Raw genomic sequence first — 26,540 nt, 5'->3', positions numbered from 1 at the left:
CCCGGTGTGATGTAGTACAGTGGTTCTAAACCTTTGTTACTCGGATGCTTTTGAACTGCAACTCCCAGAAACCCCAGTCAGGACAGCTGGTGGTGAAGGCTTCTGGGAGTTGCAGTCCAAAACTCCTAAGTAACCCAAGGTTAAGAACCAGTGATGTAGTAGATATATTGATGGACTAGAGGTGTGGGGGGGGGGGCTGGGTGCATGCATACACACCCATACTGGTAAAACCACTCATTAAATTTCTCATATACTTTGAAAACCCTATTATATGAGTTTGATGCAGCTTCAGCAAATAACAAAAACATAGTTCTTATCATTTCAAGCCAGTAGGGCCAGTGGTTAGGAATATGGGGACCTATTATTAAGAGCTCGCTGGCTGAATAGCTCAATGAGTTTGGCATCTGGAGTTTGATTCCCCACTGTGCCTCCTAGGAGAAGGGCCAGCCTGTGTAACCTTGGGTGAGCTGTACAGTTCCAGGGTGTCTCCAGAAGAATGTTAAACCACTTCTGAATGTTCTCTACCTGGAAAACCCTGAAAAGGGTTGCCATAAGTCAGAATTGACTTGAGAGCACATGATGAATATTGGGAGCTCCTGGTCTAGAGAACCAATATGCTCAGTTATTAAGAGGCCATCTTCTGTCACCAGCTCTTTTTCTGTATTACTGAAGCAGCTGGGACTGTCAGGACAGCTCCATACATGCAACAGCCTTAGGTCCTGGGGTATTGCCACAAGTAGTAACATCTCAACTGTGAGAATATTTAAAAAATTGGTTTACAGTATCATTTATTATGTCAACTGTACATATGTGATTATAAGAAATCTTACTCTTTTTTTGGGGGGGGGTTACAAATTCAGCTGCCAATTCTTCCATAGTACTGACTCCTATAACAAAAGCATTTCTGAGTCTTGTACACAGCAATACTTGTTGATAGATTATTGACTATGTTCAGTCTGGACAATAGCATTTCTGCTCAATGCTCTGTCAGTGCAGTATTTCTGATCTTTCAAAAGCTCTCTTGATCTCTCGCAACTGATTTCCGAGGTTTCCAGCTCTCATCCTGCTTTATACTGTACATCCATAGGGCGTCTTCTCAGTGAATCTGAATTTAAGCATTTGTCAGAACTTGCAAGTATGTCTTTCTGTGTTTAGATTGGCTTTGGGAAGGCAGAGTTGGACAGGTGGAAACTTGAGGAGTTTTAGCGTACCGTTTCAGTTTAGCCCAGTCATTCTGTTGACTTCAGTGGGAATAATTAGTTTTTCAGGTAAGCTGACTCAAGTAAACTATGAGCATATCAAGAAAGAGCCATCCTGCCCCCCCCCCAGTACCAGCAAGAAGGCACATGGACTCAACACCAGTGGAGCACTGCAACCACTAAGTAATATTCTTTTTACTTTAATCTGACCCCAATTGGCTAGACCAAGCGGGTTTACTAAATTATACCCCAATTCCCAGATGGAGGACATGGTTTTTCTGCATCAGCCCTGCTTTCTTGGCCTAGCAGAAACATGTCTGTTTCGAAGAAGAGCCAAATGGAAAGGAGGTGGGTGGGTGGGTGTGCATGGCCCATGCCCCTTTGTTTGAAGAACTGGGGTGTGACATACAACCCACAGCTGTCTCAGCTGCAACTTTAAAACAACAACCTTACTGCTTCCTGCCTCGTCTAAGAGAGATGAGCCTGGTGTCAAGAACTTTACAGCTAAGAGTAACCTCCTGGCAAGCCTCCTCTTGCCACAAACATTTGAACCTTTGGCATTTGCTTTGAAGATGTGGAAATTACCCATGAAAGCTTGCCTGTTGTACGATTTCTTATTTTTTCTTAGTGACCTATATAGGTATCACCTATTCTTGCATTTGTATTTTGTAATGGCCACACAACTCCCCTATTTTGTTTCAATTACTCCAGTGAGTTTTCGATGAATCTGTCAGCTCCTCTTATTGTAGACAAAATGTGTTTGTAATGGTATCCTTCACTCCAGTAAATAGAACATGCATTGATGAACTTTCTACAAATGTATTAAGGCTGCAGTCCTACACATACTCACTGGGGAGTTACGCCCATGTAATCCAGCACGATTTGCTGCTGAGTAACTATCCATAATTGCTAGCATCTTGCCCATTTTTGTGTAGAAATGCTTCTTTCTAGAATCTGATCTCGGATTCTGTCAATTTGCTAATAACCTGAGGGTCATATTCCCATGATGGATGGGTGAAAGAGAAGGGTGTAGCCAAAGATATCAATTTATATATTTAATTTATTAATGTTGCCATTTATAAAGATTGCTATAATGGATTTTTGTTAATTGAGAATGTGTATCACTGAAACAATAGTTTTTTTAACAAAAAAAACCCTTTGTATCATCTAATGGTCAAATAAATATTTCAAAACTTGGCAAAATTATTACCTATTCCCCCCAGAGAGTGCAAAGGAAATTTACTAGTATTTTTTTCATGCAATCTTTTATTTTTATTTGTTGGAGGGGGCAGGCGGGTTTTATGGATCCCGGGGGACAAAAATACCCCTAAATATAATTGTGGCCCAATGGCCTCATGTTTATGTAACCAAAACAAAAAAACAAAAAGCAAAGTATGCTTATATACCACCCCATAGCATTTAAAGCCCCCGTTGTGCATCTTATAATTAAATTATGCAGGCTATACATTGTCCCTCCTGCCATGAGCTGGGTACTCTACCTACCTTGGAAGGATGGAAGATTGAGTGACCTTTGAGCCAGCTATCTGGGACTGAATCCAGCTCATGAACAGAGTTTTGGCTGCAGTACTGCAGTTCCACCACTGTGCCACAAATCACACATCCCTTTGGCAGATTCTTCTTATTTGTCCTGGGCTCCTGTCGTCGTCATTTAGTCATTTAGTCGTGTCTGACTCTCCGTGACCCCATGGACCAGAGCACGCCAGGCCCTCCTATCTTCCAGTGCCTCCCATAGTTGTGTCAAATTCATATTGGTTGCTTTGATGACACTGTACCCCAATTTATTTCTCTTTTTTTGAATGCACCCCAGGTCTTCTAAGGAAATAAGGGTCTTACACCAAAGGATAGGGTTGGGTGTTGTCTATTTGCTCTGGGTGCATGGCTGGAACTGTTTATGTCCTGTTACCATTCCTTTGACATGCATCACAAAAGCTGCAAACATCTTGAAATTTCCACTGACTTTGATTGCCCTGCATCTAGATCAGGGTGCAGACATATTTTGGTCTATAGGTCAGTGGTTCCCAACCTTGAGTCTACAAGTGTTCTTGGACTAAAACTCTCAGAAGCCTTCCCCACTGGCTGTGCTGGGCAAAATTTCTGAGTTGTGGTCCAAGAACATCTGGGCACCCAAAGGTGGGAACCTGTGCTATAGGTCATACAGATGCATAGCATTGGTCAGGCTGGGTGAGTCTGATGGATATTGTCAGCACAGACATCTAGATGGTGAGATGTTTTCTTCCCTTCTCAGATTCAGAACACCATTTGGTGAAAGAGGAATAAACAAAAAGTGGGTTGCTCTGCAGACTTGGTTGTTTATAAGAAGATAAATGGAGGATGTCAAATCTGGTCTAGATATAGCAAAGCAGGAGGTGAGAAAGAATGCTGATGCATGTTCTCCATATGTGACTTATTCTAGCTGAAGGTCATAGGACCCAGGAGACATCACAAACAATGTAGTTGTGTGAACTCTTCCTTTGCATTGGGTTAAACCACAGAAGCCTCTGTGCTGCAAGGTCAGAAGATCTGCAGTCGTAAGATCGAATCTACGTGATGGAGTGAGCCCCCGTCGCTTTTCCCAGCTCCCACTAACCTAGTGGTTTGAAAGCATGCAAAATGCAAAATGCAGGAAAAAAAGTGAGTAGATACCACCTCGCTGGGAAGGTAACAGCGTTCTGTGTCTAAGTCGCACTGGCCACATGACCACAGAAGATTGTCTTTTGACAAACGCTGGCTCTGTGGCTTGGAAATGGGGATGAGTACCGCCCCCTAGAGTCAGACATGACTGGACAAATTGTCAAGGGGAACCTTTACCTTTTCCTTATAGCAGTCTGGCTGGCTGAATAGCTCAATGAGTGTGGTATCAGATGTTGGGAGTTTGATTCCCCACTGTGCCTCCAGGGAGAAGAGCCAGCCTGTGTGGCCTTGGGCAAGCTCCACTGCCCCAGGAGGCCCTGAGAAAAAGTAACAGTAACCCATTTCTGAGTACTTTCTACCTAGAAAACCCTGGAAAGGTTCAGCATGAGTCGGAATTGACTCAACAGCACACAGTTACTATTATCATTGCAGCAATCAGTAGAGTGATAGCTTCAGTGTGGGATCCACACACTACAGAAACACCGCTCTCCTCCCCACAAAAATCTTGTTGTGAGCTTAAGGAGAAAGTTTTAAGATTGTTTGTCAAAAGGAATCAAGTTCAGCAGAACCATAAACCATTAGGTCTACCTGAAATTCTACACCGCAAGGGTGTGGTAGCTCATTTCCAAATTTCACAGGGGTCTGCCCTAACCCAGCCAGAAGCCACCTATGCAGAGAACGTCAGGAAAGGAAATGTAAGTTCTCACAGATTTCATGAGACCGCCTGCCCCCTCTGACGTTGTCTCAGAAAACAGGACTTTAGGACCCAAGCAGTGGCTCCTTTTGCCTCCCTCCCCTCAGCTCTCTAATGTGCAGTGTACCGTGCATTTCAGACACAAAAGCTTGTAACATAATGCCTAGGATGCCATGTCATGTCGGCCCTTATAAGCTTCAAATGGCTGTGTTCCACTCCCTGGACAGAGAATAACAAATCTGTAAGAAGACAACAGGGCAGACCTGATTAAAGCTGCTAAGCACAAGAGGTTTGTGATGGAATGCCATTTGGGTCTGCCAAAATTCTGAATGGTATCTCGAAGGAAGGAATGACCCTGCCTACCATATAGACAGCGTTTTTAGAAAACCACTCACATTTATCTATTATTAAGAGAGTTTACACATCCCACCTGGAAAACCAGGCAAGTTGGCTTGCATCCATTTAAAAAGAAAAGCATTTACATGTGTCAGTTCAAACAACATAGCAGTAAAAATGTGGGAGGGATGACTGCATATATCAGCTAAAAGCACTTTAAAAATCCAAGGGATAACATTGTTAAAGACACTAAAGAGACAGATTGAACGCTTATAGAAATGCAGATGTTTTATTGGAAGTTCTACCATCACAACAGAGAAGACATGCTCCTGGGTCCCAGTCAACTATGCCTCCAACTGTTTTTGCAGTATGATGCCTTAAAAAGAGATAGTCCTGCAGATCAACCCATCTTTTTCAGTGTCCCCTTAACAATAAAGCAGGACTGTGAACCTGTCTCATCAGCTCACAGCCTAACCTAATACAGTACTCAAGTCAGTAGAGCCCACTTCAGAAGCAGCCTTTTCTACTTAGACATGTTTTCCCTGCTGCAGATCTCCTTTCCATCAGAACTGCTTTGGGTCCAAAGTTTTGACAAGCACAAATAGATCTATAAGATATCCTTGCGTAAATAAATATTAATATGAGCTGCCAAGGGTATAATGTAACCTTTTATTATGAAAGGGAAAAAGCAATCTGCTGGCAACTCCCTCAAGAAAAGAGGAATATGGAAAACAAAATTATTATTTATGACTATTCAGAGCTTGGCGAGATATCTCTTTGGACTACAACATTTAGAATTCATGACTGGGTTTTTGCTGTCGTTATTTATTTATTTATTTATTTATTTATTTATTTATTTATTTATTTATATCCCTCCGATTTAGACCAAAGTCTACTCTGGACAGCTAACAACAAATATTAAATTAAAATAAAACGACAATATTAATACACTAGAGCAGTGGTCCCCAACCTTGGGCCTCCAGATGTTCTTGGACTTCAACTCCCAGAAATCCTGGCCAACAGAGTTGGTGATGAAAGCTTCTGGGAGTTGTAATCCAAGAACATCTGGAGGCCCAAGGTTGGGGACCACTGCACTAGAGGATGGCGAAATAAGTTAGGTTTTGACAGGAGGGAAGGCCTGTCTGAAGAGCTAGGTCTTAAGTTGGCTCTTAAAAATGTGCAGCAAGGGAACCAGACAGATTTCTGGGGGGGAGATTATTCCAGAGCCGAGGGACCACTGCTGAGAAGGCTCACTTTCTTGTTCTTTATCATTGGGCCTCCCTCAGTGTTAGGCCCCTCAGTCACCCCTCCTGGCTAGAGCAAGTGATACAGGTAGATTTAGGTGGGAGAAGGCGTTCCGCCAGATATTGAGATCCTAAACTGTTTAAGGCTTTATATGTCATCATTAATACTTTGGAAACAATGCAGAAACGAACAGGTAGCCAATGCAAGGCTGCCAGAGTGGGTGAGATATGTTGATATTTTCTGAACCCAGTAAGAAATCTTGCCACTGCATTCTGCACCATTTGAAGCTTCCGCATCAATCTCAAAGGTAGCCCCACATAGAGCGCATTACAATAGTCTAATCTCGAAACTACAAACGCATGGACCAGATTGGTGAGGGCCCCAACATCAAGATAGGGATGCAGCTTGACGATCCACCAAAGATGGAAGTCCAGTGGTACCTTGACTTACAAACATCTGTACTTACGAACATTTCAAGTTATGAACGGCTCTGTTCACAAAATTTTGCTTTGACTTGCGAACGGAGCCTCGACTTAAAGAATAAAAAAAACTTCCCTGCCCTTTTTTTGATCTAAGTTTATCTTAGGTCAAAAGATGAAAAAATGAAAATTTTCTTCCCCTAGTGGTAGAGTACAGATTAACCAGCTTTGCATTAGTTCCTATGGGAACTAATGCCTCTACTTGCAAACAGTGCCTCAACATAAGAATGAAAAACAGTTTGGATTAAATGGTTTTCAATGCATTCCTATGGGAAATTTTGCCTCGACTTACAAACTTTTTGACGTATAAACGCAGTTCCAATACGGATTAAGTTTGTAAGTCGAGGTACCGTTGTAGGTGGTGCGGACTACTGACGCTTCCTGGGTTTCTATGGTAAGCACTGGATCAAGATTGACCCCCAAGCTGTGGCCCTCAGTCTTCGTGGTGAGAGTCACCCCCAAAAAAGTGAAGGAGTTTCCCAAACCACCAATGTCTGGGCCACCCATCCTCATGACCTCTGTCTTGTCCGGGTTCAGCCTCAGACCATTCACCTGCATCCATCTCAGTATGGCATCCAGACAGCGCTGAAGGGACTGAACGGCATCCACTGTTGTAGGAAAAAAGGATATGTAGAGCTGGGTGTCATCAGCATACTGATGACACAAAGCCCCACACCCCCTGATGACCTGACTCAGTGGCCTCATGTAAATATTAAACAGCATTGGGGAGATAATCAAGCCCTGCAGAACCCCACAATTGAGATTCCATTGAGCCGATACACTGTCCCCAAGCTGTACTCTCTGGGGACAGTCCTCCAAGAAGGATCGGAGCCAGGCTAATGCCAGACCACCAATTCCATGCTCGGAGAGATTCCCCAGGAGGATAGTGTGGTCGACGGAATCGAAGGCGGCTGAAATATCGAGAAGGACCAACAGAGACATTTTGCCCCTGTCAGCCTCCCTCTGGAGGTCATCAAACAGGGTGACCAATGCCATTTCCATACCATGTTGTGGCCTGAAGCCAGACTGAAATGGATTCAGGGTGTTGGTTTCATCCAGAAGAACCTGAAGCTGGTCAGCCACCACCCTCTCTACCACTTTACTAAGGAAAGAAACATTGGCGACGGGCCTATAATTGTCAATATCGACCCGCTGCCAAATTTGATTTCTTCCTAATGGGCCTAATGAATGTCTCCTTGAGAGCAAGGGGGACCTTGCCTCCTGGAGAGAGCCATTAATTATTGCAGTGGCCCATTTGGTTGTTATAGGCCTGGCTGCTTTGATTAGCCACGCCAGGCTAGGGCCAAGTGAGGAGGTGGTGGCATGACAGTGGTCAAGCACTTTGTCCACCATATCTGGCATCACAGGCTGAAAGAGATCAAGTCTCACCGGGGAAGGCGGAGCACTGGACATTTCTACTGTGTTCAAAGAAGGAGAGAGCTCCCGGCGGATGGCTTCCACTTTAGAAACCACCTTGTACAAAATCACATGATTGGTCCATCTAGGCCAGTATTTCAACACTGACTGCCAGCAGCTCTCCCGGGTTTGTGAGACTTTTTCCAGCCATACCTGGAAATTGAACCTGGAACTGTCTAAATGCGAGTTTTATGTGCACTTTACCACTGAAAAGAAGTCTTTCCCCAAAAATTCAGGAAGGGTTTGGGCCTTCTCTCCTAGTCTTTTCTTGTCTTTCTCCCCATTTTTAATTATTTAAAACTGCGTTTTTCTCCACCATGAGTAGACAATAACTGCCGAAGAAAGAGTTCTCCATTTTGACTTTGGTGGACCTGAGGCAAATGTCATTGATCCTATTTTCTGAGGAAAAGGCTGTTAGCTACTCTACCAAAAAAAGGAAAGAAAAAAAAGAAGAAAGGTAGAAGGCTAAAACTAATAGTGAACTGGAAAACTTCCAAAACATGGAATCCATTTCTTTGTTTGGTTTACAAATAATGACTATATTTTTGCCCATGAACCAAGGCTGTTTTTATTCGCCCAGGATTCTTCCTTCCTTCCTTCCTTCCTTCCTTCCTTCCTTCCTTCCTTCCTTCCTTCCTTCCTTCCTTCCTTCCTTCCTTCCTTCCTTCCTTCCTTCCTTCCTTCCTTCCTTCATTCATTCATTCATTCATTCATTCATTCATTTTATACCCTGCCTATCTGGTCATTACAACCACTCTAGGCGGCTTCACAGGTAGGATTGGGAAAAGATGATTTTTTTTAAAAAAAAACAGTAAAACCAGTCAAATGAGTTAAGGAATTAAGGATGGAAAAGAACAAGCTAAGAGAAGAAATAGAGCAAAAAGGACCCATAAACAGAAAAAGCATTCATTGGGTCAAGAGTTCTAAAAATAAAACTACCGTTGGCATGTTGACAGCTTCTTCCTTCCATCTTATGTGAGAACTGTTGAGAGCTAAAGCTTCCCTCTGGGAATAAACTTTCTCCAGGTCCTTTTCTTCTTTGCACCATAAAGCCCCAAGTATATTGATCATGCATTGGTAATTATAATGATAACTCTACACCAGAAGAGATACTATTGGGAGTGATTGATTTTGTCATTGGCAGATAGAAATCAGTACGATCCCTCATGCTATTCCCACACATGACACATAGTGGCAATTCTGCTGTTTGGAAATTGGCCATCTGTTCAGCACACTACTAGGAGAAGCTCTTGCCATTCTGGTGTGTTGTTCACACCTGCCAATCATGCAAGATAGCGCTGAAGAGCCAAATGGCTAGATATGAAAAGGACTGAAGGGCTATTGGGCTATGAGTATTCTTGCTATGCATAATGATCTCATAAGAATAACTAACAAGGCGGAAGGGGGAGGGGATGTACAAAAAGGTCAAACCCATCCCACAATGACATTTGAAGATCAAAGGGTGCATTGAGAGTTCTAGAAGGAAGTTGTCTGATGCTTGCTAGTGACACACGTTTGCAAGGGGCACATTGGAAGCAGGTTATCAGCCAGATCTGTCAACCAACTTGATATCCATGGACCACGTGTGCATGTGTGCACACAAACACACAGAGAACTCTTCAAACATCCAATTAATCTGTTAACCTCTATGTAGCATTATGTTTGCAGTCAGATGAATGGGGCATGCCAAGACATGCTTTCCCTCAGGATTCAGTTGCCAAAGGCTGATGTTCTGAAGAACAGAATGTGCTTTCTGGTAATAGATATGAAAATTGACTGGATGGAGGTGGTGATCTGTGGAATATCTAAATGAGCTGCTAAACTCCTTCTGAAGACTCCTTGACACTTGCTGAACTAAATTAAAACTGGAACTGAGATACTGTTTCCTGTGGAGGAGGACTGGAGAGAACCTTGTCATCCTGACACTGATAGCCCAAGAAGCATTACTAGGATCTCAGTGTTGCTACCATTTTAATTTGAGACAGAACAGGTCAAATAAAAATGTTGCCACCCTGTCATTGCCAGCTTTGCTGCCATAAGAGGACCAACACCTGAAAAGCTGTATGCCAGCCTCTTGGACCTTTAAACATACAGCAGGTGCCCATGGAGTCAAACGCTCAATTCAGTGTCAGGTCCTTCTGAAAGATAAAAGGATCTGGCCACAGTGACACATGCCTTTGATACATCCTGGTTGGGTTCCTGTTACATGGTCAACACGGGGCTGTGTTTGTAAACTTCAGCAGGTCCAAAACACAGCAGCCAGGTGGTTAACTGAGGCTGGTTATAGGAATCACATCAACCCCCCCCCCTTATTACAGTAACTCCACTGGCTGCCAATCCTTTTTATGGGCACAGTTCAAAGTGCTGATTCTAACCTATAAAAGCCTAAACTACTTGGTCTGAGCTATCTGAAGGACTGCATCTCATTTAGGAGCCCGCTCAGCTGTTAAGATCATCAGGAGAGGCCTTTCTCTTAGTCCCGCCACCTTTACAGGTGCATTTGGTGGGGACACGAGGGACAGCCTTCTCTGCTGCTGTTCCCTGACTCTGGAACTCCCTCCCATGGGAGGCCTGGTTGGCCCTGTCTTCGCTGTCCTTCCGCAAGCAGGCAAAAACCTTTCTTTTCAGGGAGTCCTTTTCTTTTAAATGACTGGTTGGTTAGTGGGTTTTTTTTAAAAAAAGGACTATCATGTTTCTGTTGTTAAACACTCTTAGAAATTATTTAAACTTTAATATTGCCTAACAAACAATATTAAAGGTTTTAGCTTTTAATATTGTTTCTTTTAATACTTGGATTCTTTAGGAGAAAAGTGGCATATAACTATTATAAATAAATAAATATTGTCCTATATGTTTTAGGGCTCTTGGGTTTTGGCATTGGTGCAATAGCTAGACTGCTGTCTTCAGTGTGTGTGTGTGTGTGTGTGTGTGTGTGTGTGTGTGTGTGTGTGTGTGTGTGTGTGTGTGTGTGTGTGTGTGTGTGTGTGTGTGTGTGTGTGTGTGTGCCAGAACAAGGTCCTCTAATAGAGTTGGTTTAAAAAAAAAACAATCCCACAAGTGTCTTGCTTGGGAGGGTAGGGCAACAGATCATTCTCCCCTGTTCTTATGCATCTGTCTGCCTTATCCCACTTCAGCATACGTATTAGCTGTTGCACCACTTTGGAATTACTGTTTTAACACAAGCATTTCTTTGTGCAGGGCTGTTAAAAGAAGAAAGCACATGGATCCTCAGGGGCAGGGTGGAGATAAAGCCTCAAAGAGAAGCTAGCCGTTTAATTGCAGGCATTGAATCTCTGTCTTGCACTTAGCCTTTTGTTGTAACAGAGCCTGTGCAGTTGAACTTGCTAAAAGCTAGGGCAGCCAAAGCGGGGCTTTTTACTTTTTACGACTGTAAGCTGAGGGGTCCACTTAAAGCGTTTAATTCCTATACTTGACTGAAACAAAGTGTTATCTCTGTTTCACATGCGTCCCTTGCCTCTCCTGGTAAAGAGACCAGGGATAGGGGTCCATTTCGATCTTGATTTTTCACCCCTATATGCAGTAAATAAGAATGGGAAATCTCTGTCTGCTTCATCATATATTCCATCCATAATTTTGTCCCATTCCTGAGATTAATTTATTCTGTAAATATGTATTTACAACTGCAACTCCCACAGGTATTTTTTTGTATTCTTACAAAGTAACATTCCCCGCTGCTGTCCAAAATACTTATTTAAATATGCATTTCCCATTAAAATGTTATTGATGCATATTTATTTATTTATTTATTTATTTATTTATTTATTTATTTATTTATTTATTTATTTATTTATTTATTTATTTGATTTATATATCACGCATCTGGCAGCCAAGGCCACTCTGGGTGGTTTACAACAAATAACAAAAAAAAACACAAAGTAACAAAGTATTCCCCCCCCCCCGTGCCCGAAGATGTATTTTAAAAACATATACAGATAAAGCTAGGCTGTTGATCACTGCATCCCACACTGTGAAGAAACGTAAAATGTGACGTATGTTTAATTTCCACATCATTTCTGGTTATGCCCTCCTACCCGCAGGGGTGAAAAGAACCACATGTTTACACAGTTTTCTCAGACATGTGGTCCATGTACATCGATGGTGCTGTTTGTGCAACAGCAAACATTTGAGTAACAGCAATTATTGGGTCATTAGTTAATCTCTGGGATACGGAAATTAATTGGCTGGACTAATAGCAATCATCATTTTTCTAAGAAAATGCTAGCTCTGTTGTATATGGCCATGTTGGGTCACTATTAATGACCACAAGAGGACCTTTCAAAGCCAGACAATAGAGTTTTCTTGTTAATTGTTCCAAAGGCAAGGAGCTACGGCTGAGAAGGCCCGGTTTCTTGTTTTTTCCTTCCAGGCCTCGGCCTCAAGCTCCTCAACCTCACCTCCTGACTCGCTTGAGTGGTATGGGTAGATCTTGGTGGGAGTAGGCGTTCCGCCAGGTATCGGGGCCGTAAACTGTACAATAGCATTCATTTCACACACTAGCAAGGTTATGCTCAAAATCCTCCAAGGCAGCCTTCGGCAGTATGTGAACCGAGAACTCCCAGAAGTATAAGCTGGATTTCGAAGGGGCAGAGGCACTGGACACCAACTTGCTAACATGCTGGATTATGGAGAAAGCCAGAGAGTTCCAGAAAAAGGACAGCAACCTCTGAAGATGCCAGCCACAGAGACTGGCGAAACGTCAGGAAGAACAACCTTCAGAACACGGCCAAAGAGCCCGAAAAACCCAGAACAACCATTAGATCCCGGCCGTGAAAGCCTTCGTGAATATAATATCAACAACCTCCGATATGCAGATGATACCACTCTGATGGCAGAAAGTGAGAAGAGGACTTAAAGAACCTCATAATGAGGGTGAAAGAGGAGAGTGCAAAAATGGTCTGAAGCTCAACATAAAAAAAAACCCTAAGATCATGGCCACTGGTCCCATCACCTCCTAGCAAATAGAAGGGTAACATATGGAGGCAGTGACAGACTGTACTTTCTTGGGCTCCATGATCACTGCAGATGGGGACAGCAGCCATTAAATTAAGATTGCTTCTGGGAAGGAAAGCAATGACAAACTTAGACAACATCTTCAAAAGCAGAGACATCACCCTGCTGACAAAGGTCCACATAGTCAAAGCTATGGTTTTTCCTGTAGTGATGTATGGAACTGAGAACTGCACCATAAAGAAGGCTGACCACCGAAGAATTGATGCTTTTGAATTGTGGTGCTGGAGGAGACTCTTGAGAGTCCCCTGGACTACAAGGGGAACAAACCTATCCATTTTGAAGGAAATCAACCCTGAGTGCTCACTGGAAGAACAGATCCTGAAGCTGAGGCTCCAATACTTTGGCCATCTCATGAGAAGAGAAGACTCCCTGGAAAATACCCTGATGTTGGGAAAGTGTGAAGGCAAGAGGAGAAGGGGACGACTGAGGACGAGATGGTTGGACAGTGTCATCAAAGCTACCAACATGAATTTGACCCAACTCCGGGAGGCAGTGGAAGACAGGAGAGCCTGGCGTGCTCTGGTCCATGGGGTCACGAAGAGTCGGGCATGACTTAACGACTGAACAACAACATGCAGTTATTTAGCTGTGGGCATCCCTTCTGATGACATATACTCACCACAAATTCAGGTTCTGCTTAAGTGAGAATCAGTGAGAATCAGTGGTGACCTTCTTGTCCTAAGCAGTCAGAGGTTGTCTGTGTAGTGATCCTCATGCATTGGCGTAATGCTTAAAACACACAACAACAAAGAAAAGCACCGATCCTGACAGAATGCAGCTTCCATGGGTATGGGAGTTTTTCTCCAGCACTGTGAATAATTAGTTTAACAATTCTTGAAGTAATATGGGCACCGTTCTTATAACCATTTCGATACACTGATAGTCCTTTTGAGTCAGTTGTCTTGCAGTGCTTTGGAATTTAAACAGGGAAGCACATGAGCACATTATTCTAAGTTTTCCCTAGTCTAGTATCTAGACCTAGTTAGACAGAGTGCTGCAACTAATAGAAAAGTCACTTCTTACATCACTCCATCAAAATCCTTTTGAAAAAGATGATACTCTGCAAGTGACGTTTGTAATTCTTAATATGAACCTTGTTCCGCATAATTTGATCTGATTCAGAATTACTTGTCGTTGACTTTGGACTGCAGGAACACAGACTGTTAGAAATCTTGAAAATTGGCAAGGGTGGTTTGTCAGCTGCATAATATTCAAGTGCCAGGTTGTACTATTACTTCTGCATTTGTACCTGTTTTCCCTGGTATCTTTCATTTTTTGCAATCCTGCTCAATAATTTGCTGAAACTGCACAGCCGATGCTAGTGCAATAGAAGGCTAGACTTGACCCAGGCTCCTGCAAAAAGAACTGGAAAGGACATTGATAAACAGTATTGATTTCATCCAAGTTGTTTCAGCAGAGGAGCTATTCCATTGGCTTGGTCTGATGCAATTTGTAAGGACATTATTGAAGGTAACTAAGTGAAAAATATGCTGTTGTGGGCCCTATGAAATCTCAGTTGAATGCACTTTGTGGGAATGATGCACTCTGAGGGAGGAAATGTATGCTGTTAAAGTCAGCTGATGTGCAGCAGAACACCTAGATTTGTAATCTAATTTTGAAGGAGATACAGGCTAGGATCATTGAAATTTAAAAGTAGTGACTGGTTTTTGCTTGCTTTCAGTATGTTACGACTCTTTAAATCCTTAAGGATTTAATTTGTGCATTAAGCAGATACGTTCTTTTTTGTCTGGTTTTATTATCTGATTGTCTGATGCAATTTGATGCACCCAAATGGATGGGCCAGTTCTGTGGATCTTTTATATCTGATCATCAAGTTACTGAGAATGTACCATGGAAAAGTAACTTTCACATTGGGGGTTGGTTTTACACTGAATTTATTTATTTATTTTATTTTATTAGACGTCTACCCCACCCTTCTGGACCAAAGGTCTACTCTGGGCAGCATTACAAATTTAAAAAAGCAGTTACACCAGTAAACATATAGATAAATCCAAGATGGCAAAAATTTAGAATTTAAGATACAGAAGGAGGGAAAGCCTGCCCAAATAATCAGATCTCAATTTTACTCCTGAAGACACTCAGAGAGGGAGCCAGGCAGATCTCCACGGGCAAGTCGTTCTAGAGGTGAGGGGCCACTGCTGAGAAGGACTGGTTCCTTGTTCTTTTCTTCGGGACCTCCCTCGACGTTAGGCTCCTCAGTCACCCGGCCTGGCTGGAACGAGTGACTCTGGCAGAACTGATATACGAGTACAGAAGAGTGCAGAAAGTATGGCAGCCTACTACAGCTGTAATAGAACTGCACTATCAAAACACTTCAGATTTATGGTGATCCTAACTGGGTTTCCAGGATACGTTAAATGTTCAAGGAGTGGTTTACCATCGTTCTCCTTCCAGTTCGGTTTCATGGCTGTACAGGGATTTGAACATGTGCCTCCATAGTCCTAATTCAACTTTCTGTCTTCTGCTCCCTGCTAACTGTTCTAGTAGTCAAATTATGAGTTTGGGAATCCACTAAAGTACAAAACTACATTCAAAGAACAAATTTGTTCTTTAGATTCAGTTCAAATGTAGTATTTGTCTCTCTCTCTCTTTTTCATAAGGAGACATCCAGGAATCATGTGCTTGAAAAGCAATAATTTGAGCTGTTCCACTGTGCTAGGAATATTTTGCCTTGTCCATGCATAAAGTAATTGAAAGTGATCAGATGGGAAAATTTACAGTATAAGTGTATCAGTGGTTTGGGAAGCTCCCTCTCTTTTTTTGAGGGGGCAACTCTCACCGCAAGGAGTGTGGTCTGCAGCTTGGGGGTCTATCTTGACCCAGTGCTTACCATGGAGTCCCAGGTAGCATCTGTAGTCTGCACCACCCATCTACATTTTCGGCAGATTGCCCAGCTGCTCTCCTATCTTGATGTTGGGGTACTCACCACTCTGGTCCATGCACTCGTAGTCTCGAGATTAGACTACTATAATGCGCTCTACGTAGGGCTGCGCTTGAGACTGATGCGGAAACTACAAATGCTCCAGAACACAGCCGCCAGTCTATTAAGTGGGGTGAAAAAATATCATCACATTTCCCCCACTCTGGCAACCTTACACTGGTTGCCCATTCATTTCCACATTGATTTCAAGGTATTAATGCTTACATGTAAAGCCCTAAATGGTTTAGGACCTTGATACCTGGCAGAGCACCTGCTCCCACCTAGCTCTACTCGTGTCACTGGATCTAGCCAGGCTGGGCAGCTGAGGGGCTTGACCCTGAAAGAGGCCCAGAAAGAGATAACTAGAAACCAGGCCTTCTTGGTGGTGGCCCCTCACCACTGGAACGTTTTGCCCCCCTGAGATTCACCTGCCACCCTCACTGGGATTTTTAAAGAACAAGCTGAAGACTTGGATATTCAGGCAGGCCTTCCTCGCTTCCATCATTTAGTTCCCTGTGTTCTCCCATCCTGGACTTTGCTTACTTCTCTTTTTTGTTTGGATATTGTCTGTTTTAATTCTTGTTTTATATTGCTTGGACTGTAAGCCGCCCAGAGTAGATTCGCTGCTCAGATTGTAAGCTGCCCAGAGTAGATTCGCCACCTAGAGTGGTCGTATAGACCAGATGGGCGGGGTACAAATCAAATCAATCAATCAATCAATCAATCAATCAATCAATCAATCAATCAATCAATCAATCAATCAATCAGTCAGTCAGTCAGTCAGTCAATCAATCAATAAGACAAAGAGTGATGCACACATTATATCATCGAGAAAGTGTGCATCTTTCTTTACCCATATGATTGAATGTAAACATGTACTCACGTTTACACAGGCTTATGGCAGACAAGATGTGGTTTCCAGTCAGCTGCAATTTAGCATTGCAAATGCTAAAGAGAATATGAAAACAATTAAATTTCCTCTTAGGAACTGACTTCCTCTCTTAATTACATTGGTAGCTGTTGAAACAAGGTGCGGGATGAATCAATAAGCTCCTGCTGTACCACAGTATGCAAAATAATTACATTAAAAGTAATAGAGGAACATTTTTCTGATGGTGTTGTATACTGAATGAAAAGTTGTTTTTTAACCCCCACACCACTAAACAAGCATGTCATTTTAGGAAAACAATCCTGTGAATTGGGGGGCTTATTCTTTTCACAGTGCACTTCAATGCATGAGCCACAGGCTCCAAGAATGTCAGCTGACCTGGCTGGTGCTCCTGTCGAGGCTCTGGTTGACGGTTGGTTCGCCGCCGCGGCTAGGGCTGTAGACATGATCGCTCCTAAACGCCCTCTCCGTCGCAGAGATCGCCCGGTGCCCTGGTTTAACCTGGAGCTCCGGCCGTTGAAGCGTGTCAGGAGATGGCTAGAGCGCAAATGGAGAAAGGACCCGACGGATTATAATTGGATAGCTGTTAAGGTCACTACTAACCTTTACCTGGCTAAGGTAAAGGCTGCCAGTCGAGCATACTTCACTAGCCGGATAAGCGAAGCGTCCAATCAGCAGGCGGAACTTTTCCGTATAGTACGTGACCTATCCGGAATTGGTCTGAGTGATGGGCCTCCCCCTAGCTTTACACCGGACCAATTTGCAGCATTTTTTAAATCGAAAGTGGAGGCCATCCGCCGGGACCTTTGTCCTTTTTTGAATACAGTGAGTCGAGCAGAGATGTCCAGCGCTCCGTCTTGCCTGGTGATTTTTGACTCCTTTCAGCCGGTTACACCTGACTCTGTGGCCAGAGCGCTTGACCGCTGTCGTGCCACCACCTCCTCCTTGGACCCTTGCCCAGCCTGGCTAATCAAAGCAGCCAGGCCTTCAACAACGAAATGGGCCACTGTAATAATTAATGAGTCTTTCCTTGAGGGCAGGTTTCCTTCTACCCTCAAGGACACACTCATGGCTATTTAGGCATGCCTTTCCATCAGATAATCCCTGACGCCCCTTTCCCTCTCTTATCGTTCGTTTCACTTTGTGTAATGTTTTATTATTAGTGATTGTTTATATATTAATTTTATTGTAGTAGTATTTTTGTTGTTAGCCGCCTAGAGTGGTCCTGACCCGACCAGATAGGCGGGATATAAATAAATAAAATAAATAAATAAATAAATAAATAAATAAATAAATAAATAAATGTCAACCAACACTATTCATTTTCAGAGCAGCTCAATCCATCCCTTATAAATGAATCGATAAAGGGTGTAGTGAGAATGCCTGACAGTCAGATTCCAAAGGATCTCCTGTATGGAGAATTAGTGCAGGGAAAACGCCCCAGGGGGAGACCACAGCTGCGATACAAGGACATCTGCAAGCCGGATCTGAAAGCCTTAGGAATGGACCTCAACAGATGGGAAACCTTGAGCGTTCAGAGGTGGAGGCAGGCGGTGCATCATGGCCTCTCCCAATTTGAAGAGACACTTGTCCATCAGACTGAGGCAAAGAGGCAGTCATGAAACCAGCAAAATCAGAGAGCTGGACAGGGGATATTGTATTTGTCCTCAGTGTGGAAGGGATTGTCGCTCTCGCATTGCCCTCATCAGCCACACTAGACGCTGTTCCAAGTCCTATGTTCAGAGCATGTTACCATAGTCTCTCGAGACTGAAAGATGGCTACATTCGAAAGGGTGGAGGGAATCTTCTGCACTGAAACTAAAAAGAACGGTGGTGACATCTTTTTAAAATTGTGGTTCTGTGATATGAAATATGTAATGACACTTTAATAAAATTATAAAAATGAAATTCTTCACACACAAAACAGTACAAAGTGCAGAGCTTCCGTAGAGACGTGCAGAAGTAGTAGCATGCAAAGTACTGTATTGTGTTTGTTTCATTAGTTTTAAACGTGTTAACTACAACTATTTAACTGCCACTATCTTTCCACCACCTTTTGGGGTGTGTGTGTGTGTGTGTGTGTGTGTGTGTGTGTGTGTGTGTGTGTGTGTGTGTGTGTGTGTGTGTGTGTGTGTGTGTGTGTGTGTGTGTGTGTGTGTGTGTGTGTGTGTGTGTGTGTGTGTGTGAGAGAGAGAGAGAGAGAGAGAGAGAGAGAGAGAGAGAGAGAGAGAGAGAGAATACATGAAATGGCAAGCTAAGCTGAAAGATAACCAAGCATGTTAGGTTTGACTATTCTATCTCTAAAATTTGGGAAAAGAAAAGAAGTGAGGAATAAATTGTGGGCAAGAAAGGGAGACCGCTTACTTCAGACCTGGCCACTCCTGTCTGGCCCACGGGCAGTTTTGAACATCAAAACCATTTATAGCTTTTTTGTCTAAAGTTGATCAGTTGCTTATCTTTAACATACCACAAAAAAACTCTTTAGTATTTGTGAAGATTAACAAGGTTAAAATAAAAACAAACATCACTGTTTCATTTTATTTTTAAGTAAAGTTATTTTGGCCCCCAATCAGAGTTCAGATTTTTCATGTGTCCCCTCTATAGAAATGAATTGCCCACCCCTGGCTTACTTGAATTAGCCTGTCTTTCTCCCCCTTCACTCTCCTTTTGCCTGCCATTCGATGGGGCGAGGGGAGTGAACTCTGCTGAAGAAGCTGGGAGAGAGGCTAGTTCGGCAACCTCCCATCCACACCCTGCTTTTTCCTCTTGAAGAGAAGACCACTGGAGGCCTGGGAGCCATATTGGGTTTTAATGATGTTAATCATCATTGTCTACTCATTATTTTAAACTTCCACCTTGGGTCCTTTTTGGAGAGAAAGTGAATGAATGAATGAATGAATGAATGAATGAATGAATGAATGAATGAATGAATGAATGAATGAATGAATGAACGAACGGGCCTTCTTTGCTGGATACATTAAGAGAAGAAAGGAAAAGCCATTTACACATTCCATTGTTCAGTAAAGAAAAGAAATATGCATATGGTTAGATGACTACATCCAAGCATGGTAATAACAAGTTAACAAGAAATGGAGTATATATCTGCATATTTAGAGTAAGTACTATATAACCAAAAAGCCTAAGTCTGCTGTTAACATGCCAACTGCTGATGAGCAGTTTTGCTGGTTCTGGTTTATCTATCTATCTATCTATCTATCTATCTATCTATCTATCTATCTATCTATCTATCTATCTATCTATCTATCTATCTATCTATCTATCTATCTATCTATCTATCTATCTATCTATCTATCTATCTATACCCCACCCATCTGACCTATAAGACCATTCTAGGCGGCTTCCAATATAATAAAACAATAAAATAATACAGAATATTACATAAAGCATGCTATAACAAATACAATACAAAGATAGAATAGAAAATATGTAAAAGAAGAATAAAAAGAAAAATCAGATATTAGCTGGAGGGAAGTCCTGAATGTACAGCCATGTTTTTAATTGACTTTTAAAAGTGCCCAGAGTGGGGGCTGCACGAATCTCAGGAGGGAGATTGTTCCAGAGGCGAGGTTCTTGTCCTCAGCAGCTTTTCAAATATTCAACTGGATGGACCTTCAAATAGAAGACTGTTTTGTATAAAATAGTCAGACTTGGGCATAAAAAGGTGACTTTTCTGGTCTGGAACTCCCAGGATCCTTAACAGACATGGTCAATGAGTTCTGGGAGCTGCAATCCAGAAAGCAACTTTCCAGAATCTGAGAGGATAATACAGCCACTCAAGACTTTTCTGCACTGGGACCTGAAGCGCGGTTGCTTGCCTAACATGGCATGAGGAGTCTCTGCATCTTTTTACTAACAGTGGCAGCTGGGAGAGAAATGGAATGGCATTTCTTGTTGCTACAAGTATCTAATAAACTCTCTGTCAACTGATGAAATCAGATTTTGTTCCATGAAAAACCCATTCAAATCATTAGCATCTGTCTTGTAGTGATGGGAATTACAGTATTGATTTAATTACCTAGAGTTTCCTAAGCTGCAGCTGTTTTTTTCCTGTAGGTCCCATTACTCTTGGATTGTAGTGTTAGGAACAAACTAAACACTGTCTTCTGATGAAACACACAATTCTTCTCTATTTAGTGGCTCCTTATTCTGGCAGGAGTTAACTGGAACAAAAGAGTCAAGGATTGCTGATAGTCTAAATATCTAAATTTTTGCAGTTATGTGTATTTCAAAATTCTACCATGTTGTTTGTTTTGAGTAAATTAACATGCTGTCATTCAGTCCAGAGAATCATTACACAGCATCTAAGACATGACCACAAATTTTCCCCTAAATCATAAAGGAAAAAAAAACCCTCATTGCCAAGACAATCAAATGAATAGTCCAACAAAATGATCTTCCTTTCAAGACACTGCAGAACAATTTTTGATCTTACCCATGGGTAACCACAAGCATGACTCTGTCAGTCAATGGATTTGATCTCTAGTTCACTTTTTTGCACAGGATGACACTCATCATGGGAATGATGGTCCCGTGCAATAGAGGAAAATCATAATATAATGAACAACCATTCAAGAATTTCCAATGAACAGAAAGGATGGCAGTAGATATAATCCCTTCAGAGATGTTAGTTGTACGTTAAATGGACAAGTCCAGGCCCCCAACAGATGTTTCTTCTGATGGTCTAAGGCAGGGGTGTCCAACGTTTCACCTTCCCTGGGCCACATTAGAAGATGAACATTTGGTTTGGGCTGCACATACATTTGGTTTGGGCCGCATGGGGGGGCAGCCCTAGCCGTCCTCCGCAGCCCTGCTCCAAGCATGCTTACCAGCAGCTGCGATATCAGACAGCAGAGGCTGCCAGCTTCGACTCCGGCGGCTTTATGGGGCTGGGAGGGGGTCCACCTATTGATGGGGATCGCACAATGCAGTCATGCAGCCCCCTGTCCCCTCCCCTCCCCCTCCTTCCTTCCTTCCCTCTCTCCCCCTCTACTATTGTGACGTGCCCCGGCCACATTCCGGCCGCAAGCACTGGCAGTGTAACTTGAAACTTTGGAATTTCTTTAAAAATAAAAAATTGCACTGGGCCGCATTACGAGCTGACCTGGGCCGCATGCGGCCCTCAGGCCGTGGGTTGGACAAGCCTGGTCTAAGGTCTATGATATTTGGACTGTGTATACTATGTTTAGGTTGGGCTGCACTGAAGAGTGATGATGACGAGGAGGAGGAGGAGGATGTGTGTGTGTGTGTGTGTGTGTGTGTGTGTGTGTGTGTGTGTGTGTGAGAGAGAGAGAGAGAGAGAGAGAGAGAGAGAGAGAGAGAGAGAGAGAGATTTATAATGATAGGAACCAAAATAAATTAAAATAAATGGAAAAAGAAGAAGCAAGCTTGTTGGCTAGAAAAATCTTGAAGACGTAGTTGGATACAATACAGCATCATTGTTTAGAGCCATGATAATGTCCATCTGCTAGTATGAAAGGAATGAGAAGAAGAAGAATGACTAACAGAGAGGCAATTTAAACTGTGCAATGTTATAAAATATACATAAGTATGGTTAGTTTGCATAACTTTTCAAATTAGCAAAATTTGAATATTTGCTTGACCATGTGCCTGAGACTGTATAACCTGCTGGCAGTCTTAATGATATGATTATACTAACCTTTTACATTATCCCCCTGTTTTTCCTCACAGATAAGCAAACAACAACTCCAAACTGTCAAGGATCGTTTCCAAGCATTTCTGAATGGAGAGACTCAAATTGTAGCAGATGAAGCTTTCATGAATGCAGTCCAAAGTTATTACGAGGTAAGAAAACATGAGCAGGAACTCCATGATTCTGCTGAGGAAAGCTTATGTGAGAAGAAATATTTTATTTATGTATATATTCATTCGGTTATGTACGTTTCGGTACCATCCGATAATAGAGGCTCTGTCAGAAGTCTAAAAAATAAACATTAAAGCCACAACATGTGAACACATAATAAAAACACAGCATTTAAAAACTATTTTAAAAATTAACGCAGCTACAGAATACAACTATGTAAAAGGAGCCATATAGTGTTCTAAAAATTGTTTCTGAAGACTAAGTGTCTAAGAACCTTGGGAGAATAAAAAGTACAACCTAAAAGAGCTTCTCTTGGAAGGGTTTTCCACAACTGGAATTCTACTACATTTTATCACCAAGGAAATTAAGAAGGGCCTTGGAAAATCATCTCAATATCCTGACACTAAATGTGAAAGAGAAAGAGGAAGAAAAAGGCAGTCCTTCCAGTAATGCAGAAAAATGAGTTTTTTTTAGCCACCGAAAAGGCTTGTAGGCAAATAATGTTATTCTTTTTAGGGTGTAATTTTAAGAACACGGACACCCATTAATTTAATTGAGAAAATAGGGATTTAATTTCTGACCATACATACGCAGGGCTAGAGTGCAGCCATAAGTATGAAGGATGTCAAGGTAGAACTTCAGGAATTACCCACCAGCAGACAAGATACCAAGAGAAGACTTATCTAGCCCAATATTGTCTCTAGACTGATCAGTGGGGCCTCTCCTAAATTTCAGAGGCAGAGCTCTGTGAACCAAGCTGTTCAGGATGACAATTATTGCTACAAAACCAATTACAGTATACTTCCCAAACTCAAAATTAGTTAATTAGTATAGGGACAGTTTGTAGAGTGGGACAGGGAGAGGCGCATCCAAAACTGTTGGGGGAGATACCCCAGTTATGAGCTTTCCTTGGTGTTATAGTTACAGGTTTTCAAAAGTAGCTATATTTTCCAAGACAATTTGTTACTTTCTAGTTTTGTGTAACTCAGTAGAAGTTATTTTTAGTTACTTACAATTCAGACTTTACAGACTGTGCATCTGTGTCTTATCCTATTCATCTAACAGTTGAGTTAACACCCATAAGAGACCACAAGGCAAAATCACAAAGTACAGAATGAATCATCACTTGAACCATGTGACATTCCTCCTCCATCGTTTAGTGAGCCCACAGCTCTGTTCACCATAAAAGTAACTTTAAGCATTTTAGTTACTCTGCAAAAAGGGTATAGTTATACATCAGTGGCTAAAATGCAGTAGTAAGTCACAATTAGACTAGGTCTATTGAAGCAGTGGAACTTATAGAGGTGCTGATTCACCAAACCTTGACTTATTCAGTGCACCTACTCTAGCTGTGATTTCGTACTGTGATTTCATATTAAGTAACAATCATGGCAGCATATAAGTAGACCTTCAGAAAAACCAATTAATTCCAAGCCCTGGACTGTCTTCCAGGATCCACAGAGGAAAACTGTGGCTCATGCATTTCCAGAAATTTAAGTCTCTGTCTCCTGCACGTGCAAAAATATTCTTCCCATGGAGCACATGCCCATTATTTCTTTCTGGCTCTTTCATGCAACAGCATATGTGTATCCAGCTAGAAATGAGAAGAGGCTAGAATCATTTGCTGTCTAATGCAAAGCAATATAAGATGCTCCCTGCTTGGCCTCATTCCACGTGCAAGATTGGTGTTTGACTCTCATTTAGGATGGATCACTGCCCAGACCCATCACAGACTCCTCCACTATACCACAGGGCAGGAACCTACCCCCCTGAGTGCACAGAACAAGCCTGCCCTGCAGTTCTGTCTTCCAACACCTTGTTCCTCCTTCTCTGACACTCGCCCGCCTTGCTACCCCAGTATCTGCCATCTGAGGTGAACATGTCATGGCAACAGGGCTTTGGGATTATATGCCAAAAATACATCAATCCCTTTAACCCTTTCTTTAGCCAGATTGTAGGGTGAAGGGAAAATAGCTTTGCTGAACCCTTTAATTGTGTCCCAGATCTTCTGTTTATCTTGACATATTCACTGTGGAAAACAGCCCTGATCTTCCAGCTTTTTTTTTTCCAGCATGACCTCTTCATGCTCTAATGACACCCTTATTGATTAGTATTCCAATTAACAGAAGTAAATAGTACTGTGTGTCAGTATGGTTAATCTAAAACCATTATCCAATATAGACTTTTCCAAATGGCTACTTTACTTAATTTAAAGCAGGAGGTGGGGGGGAAATGTTTTATTTATGTAGCTCTTGGGTAACGATTAATGGAAATGTGTTAACAGAACTGCTATCAATCATACTGACTGGAAGGGAGAAAGGCTGTTATAATTCAATGTAATAAAAAAGAGAGAGAAAGAGAGCTTCTTGCAATGGGAAAGAATGTGAATTGGGAAGTCCACAAAACAAATCTGACATTATCTGTAAACTTGCAAGTGTGGCTTTAGGGGAGAAATACACGTGTTATTCTCAGTCTCAGATTCCCATCTGTAACATAAGATTGCTCTCAGGATTGCTGAGAAGATGTACACTTGAAAAGGTAAAGGTTCCCCTTGACAATTTTTGTCCAGTCATGTCCGACCCTAGGGGGCGGCGCTCATCCCGCTCTTCAAGCCATAGAGCCAGCGTTTGTCCGAAGACAATCTTTCCGTGGTCACATGGCCAGTGTGATTTAGACACGGAACGCTGTTTACCTTCCCACCGAGATGGTACCTATTTATCTACTCACATTTGCATGCCTTCGAACCGCTAGGTTGGCGGGAGCTGGGACAAGCGACAGGCGCTCACTCCGTCGCGTGGATTCGATCTTACAACTGCTTGGTCTTCTGACCCTGCAGCACTTGGAAAGGGCCAGATAAATACAGTATATGTTAATTGTCATTCAGAGATGAATTGTAGCTTATTACAAGAGCCTTCCCAGTATTAAAAACTACAGTAGTGTGCAAATAATAGATCAGCTAAGAGTAATATTAGTGGAGTACAATAAAATAGCTTGTCATTCCAAAACAAGGTAAGGTAAAGGTTCCCCTTAACATTTTAGTCAGTCATGTTCGACTCTAAGGGGCGGTGATCATCCCTGTTTCCAAGCCGTAGAGCCAGCGCTTGTCGAAGACAGTTTCCGTTGTCATGTGGCCAGCGCAGCTATACACACAATGTTGTTTACCTTCCCACTGAGGTGGTACCTATTTATCTACTTGCATTTTTACATGCTTTCAAACTGCTAGGTTGGCAAGGAGCTGGGACAAAGCAACGGGAGCTCACTCCGTTGCGTGGATTTGATCTTATGACTGCTGGTCTTCTGACCCTGCAGTACACAAAGGCTTCTGCAGTTTAGCCCGCAGCACCACCACATCCCTTAATTCCAAAACAAACTAAATATCAAATACAGTAATCGGTGTTTAGTAGCCCATTCTATGAACAGGGAGATCCAGTTGGCTGTTGCATTCACTCTGTCACAAGGAATTGTGAATCAGAAAGTGCCCAAAACTCAGTAGTGGAGCATTTGTTTACATGCAGAAGGTTCCAGGCAAATGCTGGACATAGATTGAGACAGGGAGGTACCTTATCCCTGACTTGGTGTTGGGTAGGAATGGCTTAGTCAGGATCTGCCTATAGTTCCAGCTTCTCTCCTTGAGATCTCCAAGTTGTGTCAAATCATAGATGATGACGAAGACATGAGATTGCTTAAGCCCTGATGCCAGTTCCTTTGGTTAAAAGAGGTTTTAATAGGACAACTGTGGATATGAATTTGGAGGATTATAGTGATGTATGATACATAGAAATAGTAACCATGGATGTCTTCCTCTCCAGAGTTCCC

General features: G+C 42.4%; 1 protein-coding gene across 35 annotated transcripts in view; it reads left to right on the top strand.

Annotated features, from left to right (window-relative positions):
- Positions 1-26,540, top strand: part of CADPS (calcium dependent secretion activator) — a 400,801-nt gene that overhangs the window by 63,825 nt on the left and 310,436 nt on the right. For all 35 annotated transcript variants that reach the window (XM_072989350.2, XM_072989349.2, XM_072989351.2 and 32 more), the window contains exon 2: positions 22,592-22,705. In XM_072989350.2, the coding sequence (XP_072845451.2) occupies positions 22,592-22,705 (114 nt within the window). The remainder of the gene's footprint in view (positions 1-22,591; positions 22,706-26,540) is intronic.

Source organism: Pogona vitticeps, chromosome 2, assembly GCF_051106095.1.
Source record: "Pogona vitticeps strain Pit_001003342236 chromosome 2, PviZW2.1, whole genome shotgun sequence".
Classification (NCBI taxonomy): domain Eukaryota; kingdom Metazoa; phylum Chordata; class Lepidosauria; order Squamata; family Agamidae; genus Pogona; species Pogona vitticeps.
Note: the sequence above shows the minus strand (reverse complement) of the source record. Positions and strands in the feature narration are given on the sequence as shown.